The sequence below is a fragment of the Crassostrea angulata genome, chromosome 6 (genome assembly GCF_025612915.1).
Source record: "Crassostrea angulata isolate pt1a10 chromosome 6, ASM2561291v2, whole genome shotgun sequence".
Lineage (NCBI taxonomy): Eukaryota > Metazoa > Mollusca > Bivalvia > Ostreida > Ostreidae > Magallana > Magallana angulata.
Genome location: NC_069116.1, coordinates 8,048,683 through 8,069,230, shown reverse-complemented (window position 1 = coordinate 8,069,230; position 20,548 = coordinate 8,048,683). Strand labels below are relative to the sequence as shown.

At 34.3% G+C, this 20,548-nt stretch overlaps 1 protein-coding gene across 5 annotated transcripts; it reads right to left on the bottom strand.

Annotated features, from left to right (window-relative positions):
- Positions 1-4,974: 4,974 nt before the first annotated feature.
- On the bottom strand, positions 4,975-20,246 carry LOC128190538 (uncharacterized). 5 transcript variants are annotated; one of them, XM_052862617.1, is made up of 8 exons: positions 19,313-19,406; positions 16,813-16,874; positions 13,362-13,458; positions 13,061-13,132; positions 12,839-12,944; positions 12,657-12,751; positions 6,235-6,303; positions 4,975-5,148 (listed from the first exon to the last, which is right to left on the bottom strand). In XM_052862617.1, exons 2-8 carry the CDS (start codon positions 16,821-16,823, stop codon positions 4,993-4,995), a joined length of 606 nt encoding a protein of 201 aa, XP_052718577.1. In that variant the 5' UTR covers positions 16,824-16,874; positions 19,313-19,406; the 3' UTR covers positions 4,975-4,992. The 5 variants fall into 5 exon arrangements, with proteins under 5 accessions (XP_052718577.1, XP_052718576.1, XP_052718575.1 ...); XM_052862616.1 differs by having other exon boundaries at positions 13,375-13,458; positions 19,313-19,405; XM_052862615.1 differs by having other exon boundaries at positions 13,362-13,465; positions 16,809-16,874; positions 19,313-19,367.
- Between the last annotated feature and the right edge of the window lie 302 nt (positions 20,247-20,548).

The window sequence follows — 20,548 nt, the reverse complement described above, 5'->3', positions numbered from 1 at the left end:
GAGCAACAGTAGCCATAACTGATCAAATCAGCATTACAGAATCAAAATCTTGACAACTATGTACAGTAGGTCTTCCTCATAAAGTTAAAAAAAATCTGCCGATTTTTATCAACATATTTTTATTGTAAATACCAAAACCCTTTTGTTATTTAAGTATTTGTAAGAAAATTTTTATTCCTATTTAACCCCCCCCCCCCCCCCCCACACACACACACACACAAACTCACACTTTGTGGTCCCAATTTTCTTTAGAGAATCGTGTTTTGTTAAACTTAAAATCTAACACATGTTCCTGCGTTTTGGACTGAATGCTTTTCCAGAAGATTTTTAAAGATTTTTCTTTATGTCTTACTATGTAAAAATCTTCTCAAAAACCAAATGGCCAGAAAATCTCGAACTTGTATAGAAGCATCCTCATGCAGACGTAGAGATTCAAGTTTGTTCAAATCATAATCCCAGGGGTATGGTGGGGCCGCAAGGGGGTATGCCAAATTTATACATGGGAAGTTATAAGGAGAAATCTTTTAAAATCCTCTGGAAAAGCATTTAGTCAAAAAAGCTGAAACTTGTGTGAAAGAATAGGTTGTGAAAATTAAAGTATTATCAAACCATGTTTCCCATGAAAAAATGCGGCCACAAAGGGTGGATTATTAGCTCACCAAGACGAAGTCAGGGGGAGCTTATACTATACCCTCGGTGTTGGCGTCCGGACCTGGTTAAAGTTTTTGTTGCAGGTCCTGTATCTAAGCTATTACTTGTCCTATCTTCACCTAAATTGCATGGATGATGCATCTGGACCTACTTATGGACTTGAAAGACTTGGATGCTGAATCTGAGTCCTAAATTTCAGATGCTTGAGGAGGTTAAGGTTGTTGGATCAGGTTAAAGTTTTTGTTGCAGGTGCCCTTTGATAGCAATATCTAAGTTCCTGCTGGTCCGTACTTCACTAAACTTGCATGGATGGTGCGTCTTATGATGCTGATGCACCAGACAGGCTTGAATGCTGAATCTGAGCCATAGGTTTCTGATGCTGGAGGAGGTTAAGGTTTTTAGAGCTGGTTAACGTTTTTGAAACAGGTGCCTTCTGATGATTATATCTTAGTTATTACTTGTCCTAACTTCACCAGACTTCCATGGATGGTGTGTCTTATGATACTGATGCACCAGACAGGCTTGAATGCTGAGTCTGAGCCATAGGTTTCAGATGCTAAATATGGTTAAGTTTTTTGGAACAGGTCACATGTTTAATAGATAATAGTACTATTTCAAACTTGCATAGTTGATTAAACTGTAATATGAATGAATCACAGAGAAAGCTTCAGATGCAGAGCTTGATCTCCATTATCAAGGATGCTAAAAAATATATCTTAGTTATTACAGGTCCTAACTTTACCAAACTTGAATGGATGGTGTGTCTTTTGATACAGATGCACCTGACAGGCATGGATGTTGAATCTGAGCCAAAGGTTGCGGATGCTGGAGCAGGTTAAGGTTTTAATTGCTAGTGCCCTCTGCATGATGATGATATCTTAGTTATTACTGGTCTGAACTTCACCAAACTTGCATGGAGATGCATCTAATGTATACTGATGCACCTGACAGGCTTGAATGCTGAATCTGAGCCATAGGTTTCAGATGCTGGATGAGGTTTAGTTTTTTTGGAACAGGTCACATGTTTTATAGATGATAGCTTGCATAGTTGATTTAACTATATTATAAATGAAACGCAGAGGTTGCTTCAGATGCAGAGCCTGATCTCCATTATCAAGGATGCTAAAGAAATCTCCTTCCTCACTCAAACCTGCTCGACTAATAGATGTGTTTGTTGATAAATGATATAACATGATTCCTATGATATAGTATTGTATGGTATGAAACAATATTGTTTAATATGATACAATATAATATCATATGTACAGTAATATTATAAAAAGTTATATGATACGATATGATATTGTATCATTTTTTAAAATATTTTATGTTATGATATTGTATCATAATATCGTTATTTGTTTTCCCTTGGACTGAAATGTCACATTTTCATTGGTTTAAACATAGCATGTGATTGCCTCATATATCTCTATATTTGTTCTGTGAGAATTAATATTAGGCAATATGGCCATCATTGGTCGACGCTTCGCTAACTCATTTCGACATTTCATAGTATTTAATACATATAAACCGCATGCCGTAAGTTCTTAAAGTATTTGGAGTAGTTGCCCTTTGAAATTATTTAAAATTAGAGTAGTTGCCCTTAGAATATTGACGTCACATTGTTTTGTCTGGAGCAGAACAAAATGGCAGCGTTGAAATTTGCTCAAATCTCTGCAGAGAAAAGGGAGAAAACATTTAAAATTGAATATCAACAAAACATTGTAGGTAAACATGGGTGAAGCAAAGATTTTTAAAGAGTATTTGAAAGGTGAGATTGAAAATTTTGAAGAGTTTAAATGAGTTAAATTGGACGAGATGTTAGGCATCTTATACATGGCTGTGCCATGATCATTGCTATTTGTGAATAAATATGTCGCTTAATAGTCCTCGGGGAAAACAAAACACTTATTAGGTTAGTTACTGACTCACTACGGAAATATATTGGGTTGATCAATCTCATAGACGGCTCGGCTTCGCGTCGCCATCTGTGAAATTGATCAACCCAATATATTTCCGTAGTGAGTCAGTAACTAAGCTAATAAGTAATAGTATAGTATTGTATATTATGATATAATATTATATGATATTTTATTGTATTATTAATTCATTATTAATTGTTAATTTATTATATTATCACATGCTACTTTTACATAAGATGTTGCAAAATATAATATTGTATCAGATGATACAATATGGTATTTTCTATAATATTGTATCATACGATATTGTTTAATATGATATTAGTTTCTGTAATATAATATAATATTGTATCACACAATAATTGACACATCACATGAAATTGTATTGTATGATATTGTAAAATATATTATTGTATCATATGATATAATATGTATAATATAATATTGTATTATATAATATTTTACTTTATCACATAATATTTTATCATTTGATATGATACAATGTTGTATCAAATTATATTGTATCATATGATACAATATTATATTATGTATCAAAAATGATACAGTATCATACAATATCATACTATATTATACAATATAATATCATACGTTTCAATGTTATGATGTATTATTTAATATGATATTGTAATATAATACTATAATGTTTTATATATTATGATATTGTATTATGTGATCAAATACAATAACGTATAACACGATACAATGTCATATCATACATCACAATATCATATCTCATCATTGTTTATTATGGTATTTTATTGTATTATATGATAAATGTTGTAAATATGATAGGATGCAATATTTAATTTTATATTATTGTATTAATTAACATATGAACATATGAATATCATACAATTTTTTAACAGCTGATGTACGATATTGTGTCAAAACAGAATCCATGAATATCCAAGATCATAAAGTATGATTTTCATTTAATATGATAAAGGTGGTCTCATAAAGGTGAAGTCTCATAAGGGTGATGTCTCGTCTCGGTGAGCTTTGTAATCTGTAATTACCTATGTTTAAAAAATGAATAGAGAAAAATCTTCTCACAAATACTAAACAACAAAAGGGGCTTTGTATTTACCATGAAATATTTGGATAAAAAATGGACAGATTTTCAAACTTTTGTGCATGATATATTGTTCTTATTTTTTAACATATTTTGAATTTTATACTGTAATGCAAATTTGATCAGCTTTTGTTGCTAAGGTGAGCGATGTGGCCCCTGAGCCTCATGTTAAAGATTTTCTCTATAAAACAACGGCCAAATCTTGATCAGAAGAAAAAATTAAATGGGTGACTTTTGTACACAAATATAGAACAAACCCGTTGTTCATCACTTAGAACTGCGCCGCTGCAGACGAACTAAAGAACTTGGAAGAACTAAAAACCTGAACAATCTAAAAGATGGTTATTTGTGTCAACTTTACAACCATTTGTCGAGCAAAAGATTGAATTTTGCTCATTTATTTTGTATAGCTTTGTCGCAAAATTGGGTACCATATTTTTACCGCAATGGATCTATTTTTAAAACAAGAAACAGAACTCCTGTGTCAATGGGTGCACATTGACGTTATATTTTCATAAAAAAATATTTGTCAATTCAAAACAATCTGTGTTTTTAAATGTGACAGACATCTCTATACCAGTCCCAATGTTGTTTTTTTTTCAATCCCCTGTGTATAAATTAATTTTTTTTCAGAAATAGGAAAGGGGGTGAATAAAATTGTCTTGAATAAAAAATATTCCTATTTTTTCCACAGATAATATATTTTAATGTACCTCCGTAGACACGGACAAATAAATCTCGCACCAAATTTTGAGACAAAGCTACAACTTTACTGGGCATAACTCTTTTTCACAAATGGTTGTAGAATGGACACCATTATGACCTCCTTTTATATTTTTCTGAGATTAAGTCTGCAGCTGCGCAGTTCTAAGGGATGAAAAGGCATTGTTCTGGTCTTGGTTGCGTAATTTTCCTACAAACCATCATCTAAAACCATAAAAATGTATGTTTACATTTTGTTCCTTAAACGTACAAGACCCTTTATTATATTGAAATGAGAAATAAGGTTTTAAGAGACTATGGAATAGTTTATTCATTTTATTGGTCCGTTATTTTTATCCATCTATGTTCTACTACCATTGATAATATTGAAAGGGAGAATTTGTTTTTATAAAGCTGTATATTCGTAGTACAGAGGTTTTGTAGGCTGCTATCAGTCGTAAAAAATAATACAACCGGCTTTTATTCAAAATAGGAAGTTTATAATGTATTAAACTTCATATTTAAGAAAAATACTATTGTTAATATAAACTTTGTTGATAATATTGTTGATAATAATTTTTAACAATAATAGCAATAATAAGAATGTACATGTAATAGGAATGTTTATTGGTGATACGGAATAGTAATCCACATATATCCGGGGGCGTTCGTCAGCGTGACGTACTGGTACAATGGCCGCAGGTTGTCATAGGGACTGCACCCCGAATTACAGAAATCACCAAGGCAACAACCCCCGCACATCTGGTGGACTTTACAATCCTAATCAACAAAACAAAGATAAAACTGAGAAATATACAAAGCCATTTTTTATGTTCACAAAGATGAAATAAAAAGATGTAGGAAAAGACATCGTAAAGCAGAAATTGATTGTACGGCACCTTGCTACGACTATAGATAGCTTTGATAATAAGAAGTGTAATGAAGGAATATAATTATATGTGTATTTAAAAAAAGTAAGTGTAATTATAAAACTATAAATATACTGTTTAATTTGATATTCACTTATTCTGTCATCTTCCCAAGTCAAGGGTTTCTGATCCACACCTCTCCCCTCCTTGTTGGGAACAGAGTGGACCGAAAACGCTTGGCTAGCGAAGATGCTATTCTGTTTGATTGTTGAATTCATTTATGAGATTATCTCGTTGTCCATCTCTTACCATATTTTTACTATTACAATAATTTTTCGTTTTATTAATTGCATTTATTCATATGAACCGTAATACCATAGATAGTATAGTATAATGAAGTATTTGTAAGTCCTGTCGTGTTTATGCGAGTACTATATAGTCTAATCCAATGTTCTTTGGGGATCTGTTTTTAATTTTGCTTAAAATGCCAATAATTCCCTGAAATTGTTTTAGGCGAATAGAGTTCTACAACTTTTTATACCAAAAGGTTACAACATAAAGTTGCAACTTTAGCAAAAGAAAAGCAAGTCGCAACTGATCTGCTCGTAAACTGTTAGTCAGGGCCCCTATTTAATGTGTATAGTAAATACTTTGTACTAATATTAGGAATATACATGTTCAAGTTAACAAGTCTATAGTACTACCAAACGATGACGTGGCTGCATTTTAAATATAGCGTGGTCAATTTAGCACTAGTAAATCAATAGAGTACACATTCAAGTATGTCGTAGTGAACTGAGTATAAAGGCGTAGTTTAATGAAGACGGTGTCCAGAAATCTACGGTATCCTCAATAGAGTACTAAACAATTACGGCATAGTCAATTGAATAGTACTAAATAACTATGACGCAGTAACACTAAAAAAAGTACCACGTGGTCAATTGAGTACTAATAAAAGTACGGCGTATATATACAGTGGGTGATAAGAAACCATTACCGTCAGTGACCGGCACCCTGAGTGGAAGGAGACGCCTTGAGCTTGCTGTAATTCCTCAAAATAACAGACCTACAACAAAGAGCAAGCAGTATTAATAAACACCTCCCCAAAAGTAACAGACCTACAACAAAGAGCAAGTACTAATAAACACCTCCCCCAAAGTAACGGACCTACAACAAAGAGTAAGTACTAATAAACACCTCCCCCAAAGTAACAGACCTACAACAAAGAGCAAGCAGTACTAATAAACACCCCCCCCCCCCAAAGTAACGGACCTACAACAAAGAGCAAGCAGTACTAATAAACACCTCCCCCAAAGTAACAGACCTACAACAAAGAGTAAGTACTAATAAACACCTCCCCCAAAGTACTAGTAGCAGACCTACAACAAAAAGCAAGTACTAATAAACACCTCCCCCAAGGTAACAGACCTACAACAAAGAGCAAGCAGTACTAATAAACACCTCCCCCAAAGTAACAGACCTACAACAAAGAGTAAGTACTAATAAACACCTCCCCCAAAGTAACAGACCTACAACAAAAAGCAAGCAGTACTAATAAACACTCCCCCCAAGGTAACAGACCTACAACAAAGAGCAAGCAGTACTAATAAACACCTCCCCCAAAGTAACAGACCTACAACAAAGAGCAAGCAGTACTAATAAACACCTCCCCCAAACACCCCTGCGAATGTGTTCGGAATGTTCTTTTTATCGTTGCTAAGTAAGTAATAAATCCAGAGGTGCTCGAATGAAAGTTCACGAGACTTCACCGAGATCTGTTCAGTTCCTGTGAAATTTCGAGCGGAAGTATAAGTGTTCGGATAATATTCTCAAAATACGCAAGTACTGGTCGTTTTTCATATCAAATCCTACTTTGATTAATGTTAAAAAATGAAATCTTTTAAGATGTATGTCTTATTTCACCACCGAGCAGTTATTTATATTAAACGATAATACTGAGAACAGAGTTATTGTTCGTGTTCAACCACATGTAGAGTGGTTGAAAATATAAACATTGGGTTGCTAGATAAAATCATAGCCATGTTTGATACTTGTGGTGAGCAATACCATGTTTTTTTTTTTTAAATAATGGGCGTCTGTTTTGCATATAAACTTAGTATATTGAGCCATTTTCACAATCGCAGCTTCTCGGGCCTTTCCGGCAAGCTCGGAAAAACACTTCAAATGTATTAACATCACCGGATGTTAGAATTTTATACAAAATGGAGTCGCTTCCCATTAAAATAAGTATCGGCTATGAAGTTTTGTATGTAGCTTCTGTGTTATATTTTAGTGTATATCGTTTACTTTTATGAAGTATAGCTCACATCTCAACAGATCGTAAAATATGTTGTATTTTTATCAAGTTTTATAAAAAGGGGGGTTGTCATGGACGCTTAGGTAATACATTCGAGGTGTTTTTCCGAGCTTGCCGGAAAGGCCCGAGAAGTTGCGATTGCCGTTTTCAAGGAACATTCTGCATAAAAAAGTATAGTCTGTTTCACTATTGATGCTATTACTAGGTCAGGCGCGGATCGAAAATTAATCCCCAGGGGGGTCTCTACTAAGCATGTTAATTGTTGCAACAGCAGACAAAAACTATTTTTGTATTGTCACATTGATTTCTAGAACACATTTTATCCACCAATTAATGAAGATAAAGTTTAAAATCAATCAAAACCTCTAGATTTTAAATTTGACTACAAGTACCTCATTTCTAATAAATAGACTAGCTATGAGGCACGATTTTTACTGCGAAACTGAAAGGGTCAAATAAAACCACGTGGTCTAAAATTTAAATGACAATAACATTCACAGGGGTGCCAAAGTAACAGACCTACAACCAAGAGCAAGCAATACTAATAAACACTTCCCCCAAAGAAACAGACCTACAACAAAGAGCAAGCAGTACTAATAACCCCCCCCCCCTCCCAAAGTAACAGACCTACAACAAAGAACAAGTACTAATAAACACCTCTCATCGTAGTCGGTGACAGACAGGGTGGGCGAAAAGAACACCGACAAGTCGAACAATAGACAGATGTTATTAGGTATGCCGTTCACAGACATTTTGTCGGCAAATCAGCCTCTTACAATTTAATTCCCTGCACTAATAGTTTGTCTACATGTATTCAGAGAAAACTCAGCCTCCCGCGGACAAATGGATAGGATTACACGTGTGGTATACGTCAATTAAAATAATATGTTTTACGGTGCGACCGTTGGGGCGAGCGCAGCAGGTGATCAAAAATGAATTATGATAAATCAATAAAAATACAAGTAGTGACGTAAAGTACACGTAAATGAAGAATGCAAAATAAAATAAATATACCAATTTCCAGTAAATTTTCATTATTCATAATTCATAAGATTTTTTATTTATTTATATACCAATCTGATTAAAATCAGATCTTAATAACGCCCCGAAATTCTGATAGTCGCTGAACAAAGTGTAGCGACATCAGAATTTGTTGGAGCGGATCAAAAATCTGATTTTGATCAGATTGTTTATATACTGGTCGCACGCCAGTATAGAATTTATCTCAGATAAAATGTTGTTGAATAATAAAGATTTTAACATAATGTTTTAACATAATATTTCCTCTTTTCTTGCAGCAGACATTTTTCTTAAACAAATAAAAATTGACTTATCACAGAATCCCCCCTACCCCGTTTAAAAAGAAATCAAATTTACGTATAAAAAAATTTGTTGATCACATAAGGAAAATGGATCCCCCGGTAGCATGTAATACCGTAAATAGTAGTGAAAATAAAGACACTTTTGAGCAGCTAAAGAGCTAAAGGCATACCACGCACTCCCCATTCCTCACCCCGATTAGAATTTTCCTGATTTTGAGAATTTTATTTTTCTTTTTGCTTGTGAAGATTTTTTTAATGATGTTGCCACGCCCCATTTAAAAAAACGTTCCTGGAAATTACCGTAAATACAGTGAATAAAATAAATGTGAGCATTCATCCAAATGAGAGCAAGTTACAGCTGTTTCCTATCTCTGAAGAAATGTCTCGATTCGTTAGCTCTGCAAGATTTTGAGAAGATTTTGGTATTTATATTTCAGCAGATTTACAATAACTACTTAGAGTTGTTTCCCCTTATTGTGACGTCAAAGTTCACGTCGGTCAAGTGTAGTCTGTCTCTAGAAAATATTGATTGTTTACTTAAAAAGCATGATGTTCTGGAAATTACACAATTTATCTGTTTCTCAAAAGTTTTACTTTGATTCTCGCGAGATGGTATCCAGTCTAGTGAGATCAGCCGACATTGAGGAATTGCATTGAGGGTCGAAATTTACTGACTCCGAAAAATTCTGTCGGATCAATGTGCAAGAAATCCATTGTGACGTCACTCGAAAGGACGATAACTCCGTTAGTCTTAAAAGTACATGTAATGGAAATTGGCGTTGTGTTATTTACAATCATGAATGCATGTACATAGTCTTTTATCTTGTTCTCGTGAGAGTGTGAAATTGGAAACCATAATTACAGGGAACTACTGGGACGATTAAAACAAGGCATTACTGGTCCGATTTACTGACGCCAAAAAAATCCGTTGAATGAATGTGCAAATAGTCCGAATTTTCTATTCACACACGCCTTGCCGGTAGAGCTCATTTCGCGCTCGCTAATATGTTTTACGGTGTGACCGTTGGGGCGAGCGCAGAAGGAGCCACACATATGTCATCATTGTTAAATGCAACCCGTGGACTTAACCTAACCAAAAAAAATTTGGCTTTGTCTCGAAAACTTTTACCACCTCAAGGAACCGGAAAATATCAAACTTTTATTCCAATGGTCCCTTCCTAGGCTTAAACACTTACACAAAAAAATACCACTGAGCATTAATAAAATGTTAAACAGACCTATTAAAATATTTTGATAAACACAAAGCCGGTTTTTTTTTTATTTTTTATCTCTACTTTACCTTTTAATAATGATCATTAAAATCAATAATTTGTGTGTCTGTGTTATTTCTCATTTTGTTCCTTGTTGTTACCGGTGTTTTAATTATTTTCCTGTGTGACATCAATTTTGTTTTTAATCTTTTTAATTTTTGTACGCTATATGTACGCGATGTAGACATATGTGCCCTCCCCCTCTTTTTAGTGTGTGATCTCCAATATTATTGAAAGGTTTGACCACATATGCAACTATAACAAATACATGTAGATATTTTTACAGTTTAATTTTTTTCTTTTATGTATTCATTACAAAATGACGTGGCTACACGTAGATCTAATAACGATTAGACTTTTCTTTTTTAATAATTTTTGTCACCTACCTAACGTATACAATGATTAGATCAATATGACAATAAATTTAGCATGGAACTTGCATGTGTATTTACTGAGCCAAAAAAAAAAATCATCAAAACAAAACTAATCAGCCAAAGAGTCACCGTTAATAGCGAGCGCAGTATCAGTATTAACGGTGACTCCCTATATACTGAGTACTTCCTACACGTTACATTCAGTACAGATGCTTGATCCACCTCTAAATGTATCGCAGGGATATAAAACGCGAGATCACTGTGACGTCATAGTTAACTTTTTGCGCTCGACAGTTTTCGTAAACTGTCGGACAAATTCGGGGAAGGAAATGACGTCATAGGTACAGTTTTTTACGTAAGCATATGTGTTGTTTACTTTAATGGTTTTAAACGGATTTTTTATTGTTAAATGAAAATGATGTATGCGATTTACAGGTAAGAATTTTCCTTAGAAACGCTTCCTGTTCCGCCATGTTGCTATGCACTGCAAAGGATCACTGGGATAGTAGAACGTTTTCACGCGGGTCCACAAAATTTTCTTTGAACAATGTGCAGATTTCAACTCGAATTTCCTCCGTTCGTACACGTTGTCTATGGAGCTCGCTACGCGAGCGGCGCTTCGCGCCGCCTCGCTGCGCTCGCTATTATCTATTTAGAAATTAATTTTTTTTACGTTTGCGTTAAATAATCCCATGTTTACAGAACTTTATTCACGAAGTGAAATGAACGCACGTTTAATAAACTGAATAACTGCTTATTGTAGAAAAAAAACTATCGAATCTGGCAAGCAGAGGAAGATCATATATGATTGAACGAGCATTAACTGTATGAACTAAAATTTAATCAGACCGATAGATCTTTGACGTTTAAGGTGGTATGAAACACCTGTCGATATTAACAGATAAAAGTTTATTATAATTTAAATACATATACATGTACTGTCATCGATTTAGATATTTCAAATTTTACAGTATTTGTCCAAAAAAATATGTTTAATTTTCTTTCTTGGAAAAGTAACAAATACAAAAGCCCTAGCGGGATTCGACCTCATGTCCCCTATCACCTTAAAAATGAAGTACTTGGTAACACATATTAGGTATTCAGAAATTTTTCCGACAGAATGATACTTATAATAGAATTGTATGAAATTTTGAAACGAAATTTTTTTTGCACCCAACTTTAAAGACAAAAAGATAAACTTTATAGGATGATTGGAATGAAGTATATACACACATATATATTTATTTTACAAAGCTTTATGTATCAATAAAATGCGTTCTTTGGTGGTTTATGCCGCAATGACTGCAGCGAACATTGCAGCAAAATACATAACTCGTGTGCAGGTTACGTAATGTCTCATCTCTGTCTTCATTGTTGCATGAACCATGTACTAGAGAAAGCATTTTATTGTTTATATTTTACATCTTTTTTCTGATCTCTCTTAATTTATTCATACAAAGTGAGAAAAGTACACAATCGTTATTGTCGATCAGTGCGTTACATGGAAGGAATGACTAATTTAGTTACTATTTTAAACTGTGACGTAAGAACGAGTATTCATGGATTTTGTTGCTAAAAGTTTCGATTGATCATGATGAGTACCCTCAAATCATGTTAATATCAACCGTGATAATTAGCAATTGGATAAAGGCTGCAACTAAATGCACCACACTTTCTATAAATGATGCGTTTGAGGACAATAAAATAATCAACGTCTGATGTGCATATTCATACGCGGTCTAAATGATATTCTGTTGGTATTATGACAATGGTAAATTGCTTACTGTTACCCCCCCCCCCCCCCCCAAAAAAAAATTTCCAATGTTGTTCTTCAAGTAAATTTAAAATTCAGCATACTAATAATAGCTATGCATTAAACATATCAAAAAATTAAAACGCTGTTGAATTGCATATAAAGTTTGTGGATGCGACGAATTATTACAACTGGTGGCTGCAAATGTAACAGATAGTGCAAACGGAGATCAAAACCTGGTATGAGATGATTTATAACAGAAAAGTTTAAGTTCATTTTATGTTCTGAAAGACTTTAGTAACTGATGGTTTTTTAACGTATTTAGTTTTATTTAGTATCAAGATATAAATAAACATTGACCTTTGCTAGCTACTGGTATTACCTCGTCTTTTTGGCATGTTGCAACATGAGAGCAGTTGGATGGCGATTTCATATGAACGCAGTTAAAGCAAAGGTTATTCCCACCAGCAGGAAATCCTACAAATGTTCTTTGAATAATTGATCTTTTTAGTTGTATGTTAGATTTATATTGTGTGGTGTATTATAGTTTTTTAAAAGGATTACCGGGATATCCACATCCGTTCGCATTGCAGAAGTTTCCATCACAACACTCGGAGCACGTGACTGTGACGTCAGCAGGCGAACTTCTCTTTCTGCTCACACTGCATTCCTACAAGAAAGGGAATTGGCATAAGAGCAGGAACCACCCGATTCAATGAAATTGTCTGATTGGATAAAATCTTTTCTTGAATTGAAATACAGCCAATTGGATTGAGGTGGCCTCACCGTTTTGGACTTACAACCTGACCAGAAAACAACATCATCCAGGAGATCTAACCCCTTTTCAATCGAACACACCTTTAGAAAAAGAACAATGCTAATGGTAAAATATAATTTTATTTTTTAATCTTAGCATTAACTAACCAATACAGCATTTAAAAGATAACAGCATCCAATGTCACATTAACATTGGTTTTCTTCATTAATGGACAATAATTTATTTTTAAAACACAATATTAGGTAAAAATCAATTAAGATTAAAATCACTTTGTATTTATTAAATTCCCTTTGTTTAAAATCAATGTACCTGTTCGTCATACCTCATGTGGACCACACGTGACGACGTTTGAACACGTGGTAGGAAGCGCCTCGCGGTCACACTGGAAACACGTGGGGCCAACGTTCTTAAATCCAAATAAAATTATTTGAAAATAATAAGAAGGTGGGTTGGTCAGTTACCCATCCAAAAAAATATACACATCTCATAGGCGTCGGAAGCAAATTGAAAGTGGGGGGGCTAGACTAATCCTCAGAAATATTGAGAAAAAAGTAATTCCCAAAATCATGGAAATCCTAATCCGTGGGGGGGGGGGGGGGGGGGGGGGGGGGTGTATAGCTATACTTCCAAAAAAAAAAATTTACTTACCAAATTTTTTTATTCTCAAAATCATGAAATTCCTAATCCGTGGGGGGGGGGGGGGGGGGGGGGGGGGGGGGGGGGGGGGTTAGTATGCTTCTGAATCTAACCTCTCAATCTTTCAAGGTAAATTTAGGAACAATAGTCTTTCCTGCGATAAAAGTGGGGGGGGGGGGCTGAACCCTCTATCATGCTATGTTTCTAATGGTTAGGTATAACTTTGCAAAAAAAGTGGGGGGGGGGCTAAGCCCCCCCTAGCCCCCCCGGTTCCGACGCCTATGCATCTCTAATATAGATTCAACTGATCTGCAAAACACTAGCATCCTTTCTTGAAAACTGTTGGAGGAGTTATCCGAACAATAGGGGTACCCTATATGCAATATTATGCGAATAAAAAATACTAATTTCAACAGGCGGTATTTTTATCATTAATGATAAAAAATCAAATCCAAGTTATATGCTGATATTTTCTGATATATCTACAACTGATCTGCAAATCAAGAACTTCCTATCTCGAAAACTGTAGGAGGAGTTATCTTAAATAGGGGTACCCTTCTGGCTGCCGCCCGCCCGACTGACCGTTTTAAATCCGGTTATAAATCCAAAAATTTAGTATAGAAGAACTTGTTTTACAAAAAAAGAAGAAGACTTTTTACGTATAAAATATAATCTTTATTCCAAGTATTCAGGGTGTTTGCATACATTATCATGTGAATCACAAATTATAAGGCATTTAATTTCTTGCTAAGAAGATTTTTAAATATTTTTCCAATGTAAAAAATTCAACCCCCATTTGAGCCCCATCCTACTTCCGGGGATCATCTTTAAACTGACTTGCATTGAATCTTTCTACACTTTCAGATTATCCTTTCACACAAGTGTCAGAATTTCTTGAATAATGTTTTTTGAGAGGTTTTTTTTTTTTTAAAGATTTTTGTCTATTCATATCTATGTAAAAATGCACCCTCTACTGTGTGCACACTCAAAGGAGTCGGCGATTTTATCATTTGTTGTAAATAAATGAGAAAGAAGCAAAATCCTACCAGTGAGCTTCGCGAGCGCGCTCGCTACGCTCACAAAGCTCACTGGTAGGAATTTGCTTCTTTCTAATTTGTTTTCAAGAAATTGATAAAATCGCCGACTCCTGTGGCACACTCTACCCCCAGGAATCAAGATATGAACAAATTTAATTATTCTATACCTACCTGAGGATGCTTCCTCACAATTTTTAATTTTTGGAGAGGAAGAGTTTTGAAAAATGCCAAAAAGTTACAATTATTTCTAATTATCTCTCTTTGAACCTTCATTTCAACAAACTTAAATCCCCTATACCTAAAAGATGCTTAGAGCTAAGTTTGGATGAAACTGGCCCAGAGATTCTAGAGAAGAAGTCCAAAATGTATAAAGATTACAGTCACAAGGACGCCAGACAGAAGGTTTCTTTATACAAAACTTAAAAAAAGCAACAACATTGGAACTGATTGTTTTGTTCTTGTATGCGTAATTTGCATACAAAACAACATATAGAACCTTATATTTATTGCTTCTACATGCATTTGACAACAGTTTGGTCAGTTTCAGGCAGAAACAAGCGAGTTCAAGAAATGGTTTTACACAATTTTATTCTCAAATGTTCAAGATGGCCGAACACTATCTTTAAGTTATCCAACAAATGTTACATGTTTATATCTGTGGAGTGAATTCAATCGCGACGTGTTCCCATCAGTACATTTTTACATACATGTACCAGACTTTACACGTAACACAGCACGTATATGAACTTAAATAAGCCGTCATATAGCTAACCTTTCACGATTCTTGATGGAATATGTGCTTTTGTGAACGTTAGACACGTAGGACAAATAAACAGTCTATATCTGTCATTTAGGGTAACATGTACACAAGTACTATGTAACGAAACTTCACTGGCCTTCTTGTCTTTTAATTTGAGATGTTTACGTTTCAGTTCTCTTAACATCTTACCAAAAATTGCTAAAATAAGAAATAGAAACTAAACACTGGACAAAGCTCTAGCTACTCATACAGGTACAATTTGATCCCTTGCCCAATCTCCTATGCAGAGTTGCTGTTCGTTACTTTCTCAAACAGAGAGTTGATATAGTGCTTCTGACCTGGGTAGAACCTCTTGTCCATTAGCATTAGACAGAAATTAACAAATACGTTTTATTTGAAGTATTTAATTTAATTCAATTTAATGGAGTTCTCATTTACCAAAGGCCTTACCTTATCAAACGTTTGACAGACATGCGTTATACTTACCTGAATTAGACAAAGAAAATGCTACTGAGTCAAAGACCAGGATATTACAGGTGTCGGGGGGGGGGGGTAAATTTAGGAAAAGATTATCCCTGATATCAGTCTCCGCACAAACCCCAGATAATAAAGTACAAACATGGCACTTTCTAATGGATGAAGTTCATTGTGTATACCTTTTAGCGTGGTCAAAACCCCACTGACATGGTCTACATGTACTTAAATATTATCAGTCTCCGCATATTTCATTGATAAAAAAACAAAAACACAGCATTTTTTGATTGACGTAGTTCTAAACACCGTGAACCGTTTAGCTTGGTCAAAACCACATTGACATAGGCTAATAAGAATAAACCCGGACTGGCGATTTCTAACTGGTTATGCGGTCGAAACGATGGTAACCTGTTACAAATAGTACTAGGTTAGACGTAAATAATATAATAAAGTTGTATATTCTGACGCAATTTCATTGCAAATTTCTTTTTATTTCTTTCTGAACATTGACGTCTGAAGTTACATGTGAATTGAATACAGTTAAGGTGCAGAGATGATAGAGGGAAGTTAATTAATTATAATGAGTGCTAACATGTACATTCATTCTAAACCAAGGATGATAGTTTTAAACAATACACAGCTTTTACTCTTCCAAACCAGTTTTCTCTGTTTGTCATCTTAATAGTGATTTACAATTGCACAATGAAAAGTTTCCGGCATGAAAATTGCACCTCATATCGCTTTAGTGAAATAAAGCATTATTAAACCTAGATCTAAAAAAAAAATCATCATAGTTTTCGCCATCTTAGCATTTTGTAAACGAAAAAATCATCAATTTTCAATACATACTCACTGAGATGGCATCCACACTGTTCACCATTACCAGCCACACAACCACGCCACGTATGATATCGGCTGGATAATATTTGTAAAAATAAAAACTAATTGTAATCAATCATAAGCTTAATATCATCAACTAGGACATGTTTCTTATTATGAAAGCCACCAGCTTTGGAAAATATGTTAAATACATCACTAATATGCAGAGAATTTATTTTTGGCTTTATCAGCGGGAGTACAAAATACATGTAGGTAGCAACAGACGGAAAGTCGCCATTCTACGGTTTTGAAGAAATATATTTTCTCATATATCTAAAGAAAAATTAACCTACAATGGCCCGCCTTTTTTGCCTGGTCTTTTCATTTTCAAGGTCGATGCTACATGCCTGTTAAGACCGCTAAAACTGCATATTGCTAGCAATTGTAAAGGTGAGGTTTATCGAAAGAAGTCGTAGAAATTACATTTTCAACGAAATTCTTAATGTATGTAGAGAAACTGTTGGGCTACGCGCAAAATTGCATCCATGTTAAATTCTAGGAACTGGTACATAGTCTGATAGTACTCTATGTATTTAAAGTTAGGTACCTTTGTAATTTTTATACTTTGAGGTAAACTCCATCGCAGAAATAATGCACTGTAAATATGATATCTTATCTATGACTTTCCTTTCCGTACTCTATAGAATCGACATGAGGTTAGAGAAGAATGTCTTGTTTACAGAGATTTTCTTAGATACACTTCTGTTGTTGGAAGTTTGAATGTTTCACACACGAAGAGATTCGTGTATCTTTTTTAGTATTTGAGGTGTTTTAGTGACTTAGTTTAAAGCTGCTTGGTCCGATTTTATACCAAATTTTATGCACGCTTTTAAACGATGGCTATGCTTAGTATATGTATAATAATAGACATTGCAGTTGTTTACCCAGTCAATTAAGCCAAATTTCAATGAAGAAAAATACGTACAAAATCTGCTAACAAAACATACGACATTAAAAGGTACCGCGTTATTTCGCCTCATGTTAAATTTCACCCCTGACGACGATACGGGTTTGGTTGTATTACGAATTTGACATCGCTTTAAATAAAGGTCGAAATGGTCAGACAAATGATCAGACAAATTACAAATAAACATGTGTACGTTTTGATCGCCAATATTTCTAGAGCCTGCTTTCTTTACAATCGATGCATAGCATGCGGGTTGAATAACCCCAATCATTCGGGGGACGAAACCATGCGGTTTCCTTTTCTAAACATTCCCGTGATGCATTTTGGTTTGTTTTTTCGTTTGCCCAAAGAGAAATTATTTTTATTTACTTTGAATATTTCTAACTTAGAAAGGAGATTGATTCTGCTGGTGTAAATAGGAGAAAGTCCATAACTTTGTAAGATAAATGATTTGTATGAACAAAATTTTGATACTGTAATTACGAAAAAAATCGGACCAAGCAGCTTTAAGTGACAAAATTGTTACCCAACAGCGTGGCGCAATAAGTTAACTACGAATTTGTAAGTCACGAGTTGGGACTTTTATCATTTTTACCTTTTAAAACATGTTTTTGTCAAATGTTGGAAAATATGAACATTTTAAACTGGTAAAAGTATTTAATAATAATGTACTTTTATCCAAATTAATATCGATAGGTGGCGTAAATGGATTAAAAATACGGAGATTGGATCTTACAGAAAAAAACAATAATAAAGGAAAACGTTCTTGCCTGCTTTTATAATATATAATTTTATATATATATTTATACAGTGTAATATGAAGCAAACAACCTTAAAAAGGTGTGACCAGTTACGGCCGAAGAAAAAACTTCTTGTGCACCACAGTTTTACAATAATGAACATTCTGAGTCGTTAGGAACGCCAAAAAGCAAGACTATTGTAGTTTTTGATATAATAAACACCTTTAACCAATTTATTTGAGCTAAATTCCTTACTAAGTTGTGTTTACAATGTTTACACGTCGATCAATTTGATCGTTATTGCCGACTTCATCGTCGCTTCTTCGGCTACATCATCGTTTTTTATCAGTACTGGTGGCTCAAACATGTACGACTGAATAATAAGATTCTTTTAATTTAGTTAGCATGTAAAAAACAAAACAACGCACATAGTGAATAAATGTCAAAGATAATGCTAATCCTACAATTTGTTTACAATCAGCTGTTCGAAGAAGGTCGCATTTGACGTCACTGTACCACGTGACAAGCTATCTAATTAACAAGTTTTTAAACGATCGGGGCTATAATTTAAATTGATATTATGGCTAATTACCGCTTTTCTACCGTTAACAAACTGTTATAAGTAATTATCTGGTACACAAGGAAGCCAAAAAATGTAAAATGTCCCATACTTTAGAAACAAGCGATATGTCTCAATATGTATACACAGGAAATCAAAGAATTCAAATCATGTCAGAATTCGCACCCTGGTTGATAAGTATTACGTATGGCAGTGTAATATAAAGTTGAAATGGCATTCTATGATGAAAAATGCGAATTATACTTACAAATCATATTGGAAGGTCTACTAAACCATCTTCGTAATTTTTCTTATCTATATTATAGACACACAAAGCTCAGAATAGACTATCTTTATCATATCTTAATCCTACCGTTTGTGTACGAGAAGTTTCCAAGACTCGATAGATGCAGGACCATCAATTTTCGCCCATTTCTGTGAAAATACTTTTCTTTATAAGAATGTATAATGTTAAGGTATATTCCGATATCATGTTTAGGTTTACAATATATATCATAGCTGACAAGAGGACCATGGGCCACATCGCTCACCTGAGTAACAATAGACACTATAAAATCAGCTTTATGGAGTCATATGCAAAATAATTGGACATTGTAGTATAACAGATCCTGTATTTAAAAAAAATCAACTTTTCCATCGGATATTCCGTTAATCATTGAGCCTCTTATGTCACAGGATGATTTTATAGTCATATCACATAATGAGAAATCAAGAATATTTGAATCAAATGGTATATACACCTACATCAAACTTGTAAAGCCCAAGAATTGTTCAGGGGCCAAAGTCAGTTTTAAAGAATCAACAATATTTCAAAATACTTGCACATAAGTAAACCATGCATTATAACATTTGAGTTTTTGTGAATAATTTAAAATGTTTTTCTTTGTTAAATTGAACCTCTCAATTTGGCCTCACACTACTCCTAAAAAATATTTTTCACGAATTTGAATCTACACAACCTGGGGTTACTTTCACTATGGTTGCAGGTTTTCTAGGCAAATGTTTTTCTTTCTTTTCTTTATTTATACCTATGTAAAAATTTGACCCCACCCTACTCCTGGGGGTCATGATTTGAACAAACTTTGATTTACCCTACCTGATGATGCTTCCAAACAAGTTACAGCTTTTCTGGCAGATCGGTTTCTGAGATGAAGATTTTTAAAAGTTTTGCTCTATATATTCCTATGTTAAAATTCGACCCCCCCCCCCCCCATTGTGGCCCAACCTTAACCCCGGGGATCATAATTTGAGTAAACTTGAATTTACCCTACCTGAGGAAGCTTCCACACAAGTTCAGCTTTTCTGGTCAAATTGTTTTTGAGAAGAAGATTTTTGAAAAAAATCAACACATTTTCAATTATTTTTAATCATCTCCCTTTGAAAAAGGGTGTCACTGCCATTCATTTTGATCAGCTTGAATCCTCTTCACTTAATGACGCTTTGTGCCAAGTTTGGTTAAAATTGGCTTAGTGGTTCTGGAGAA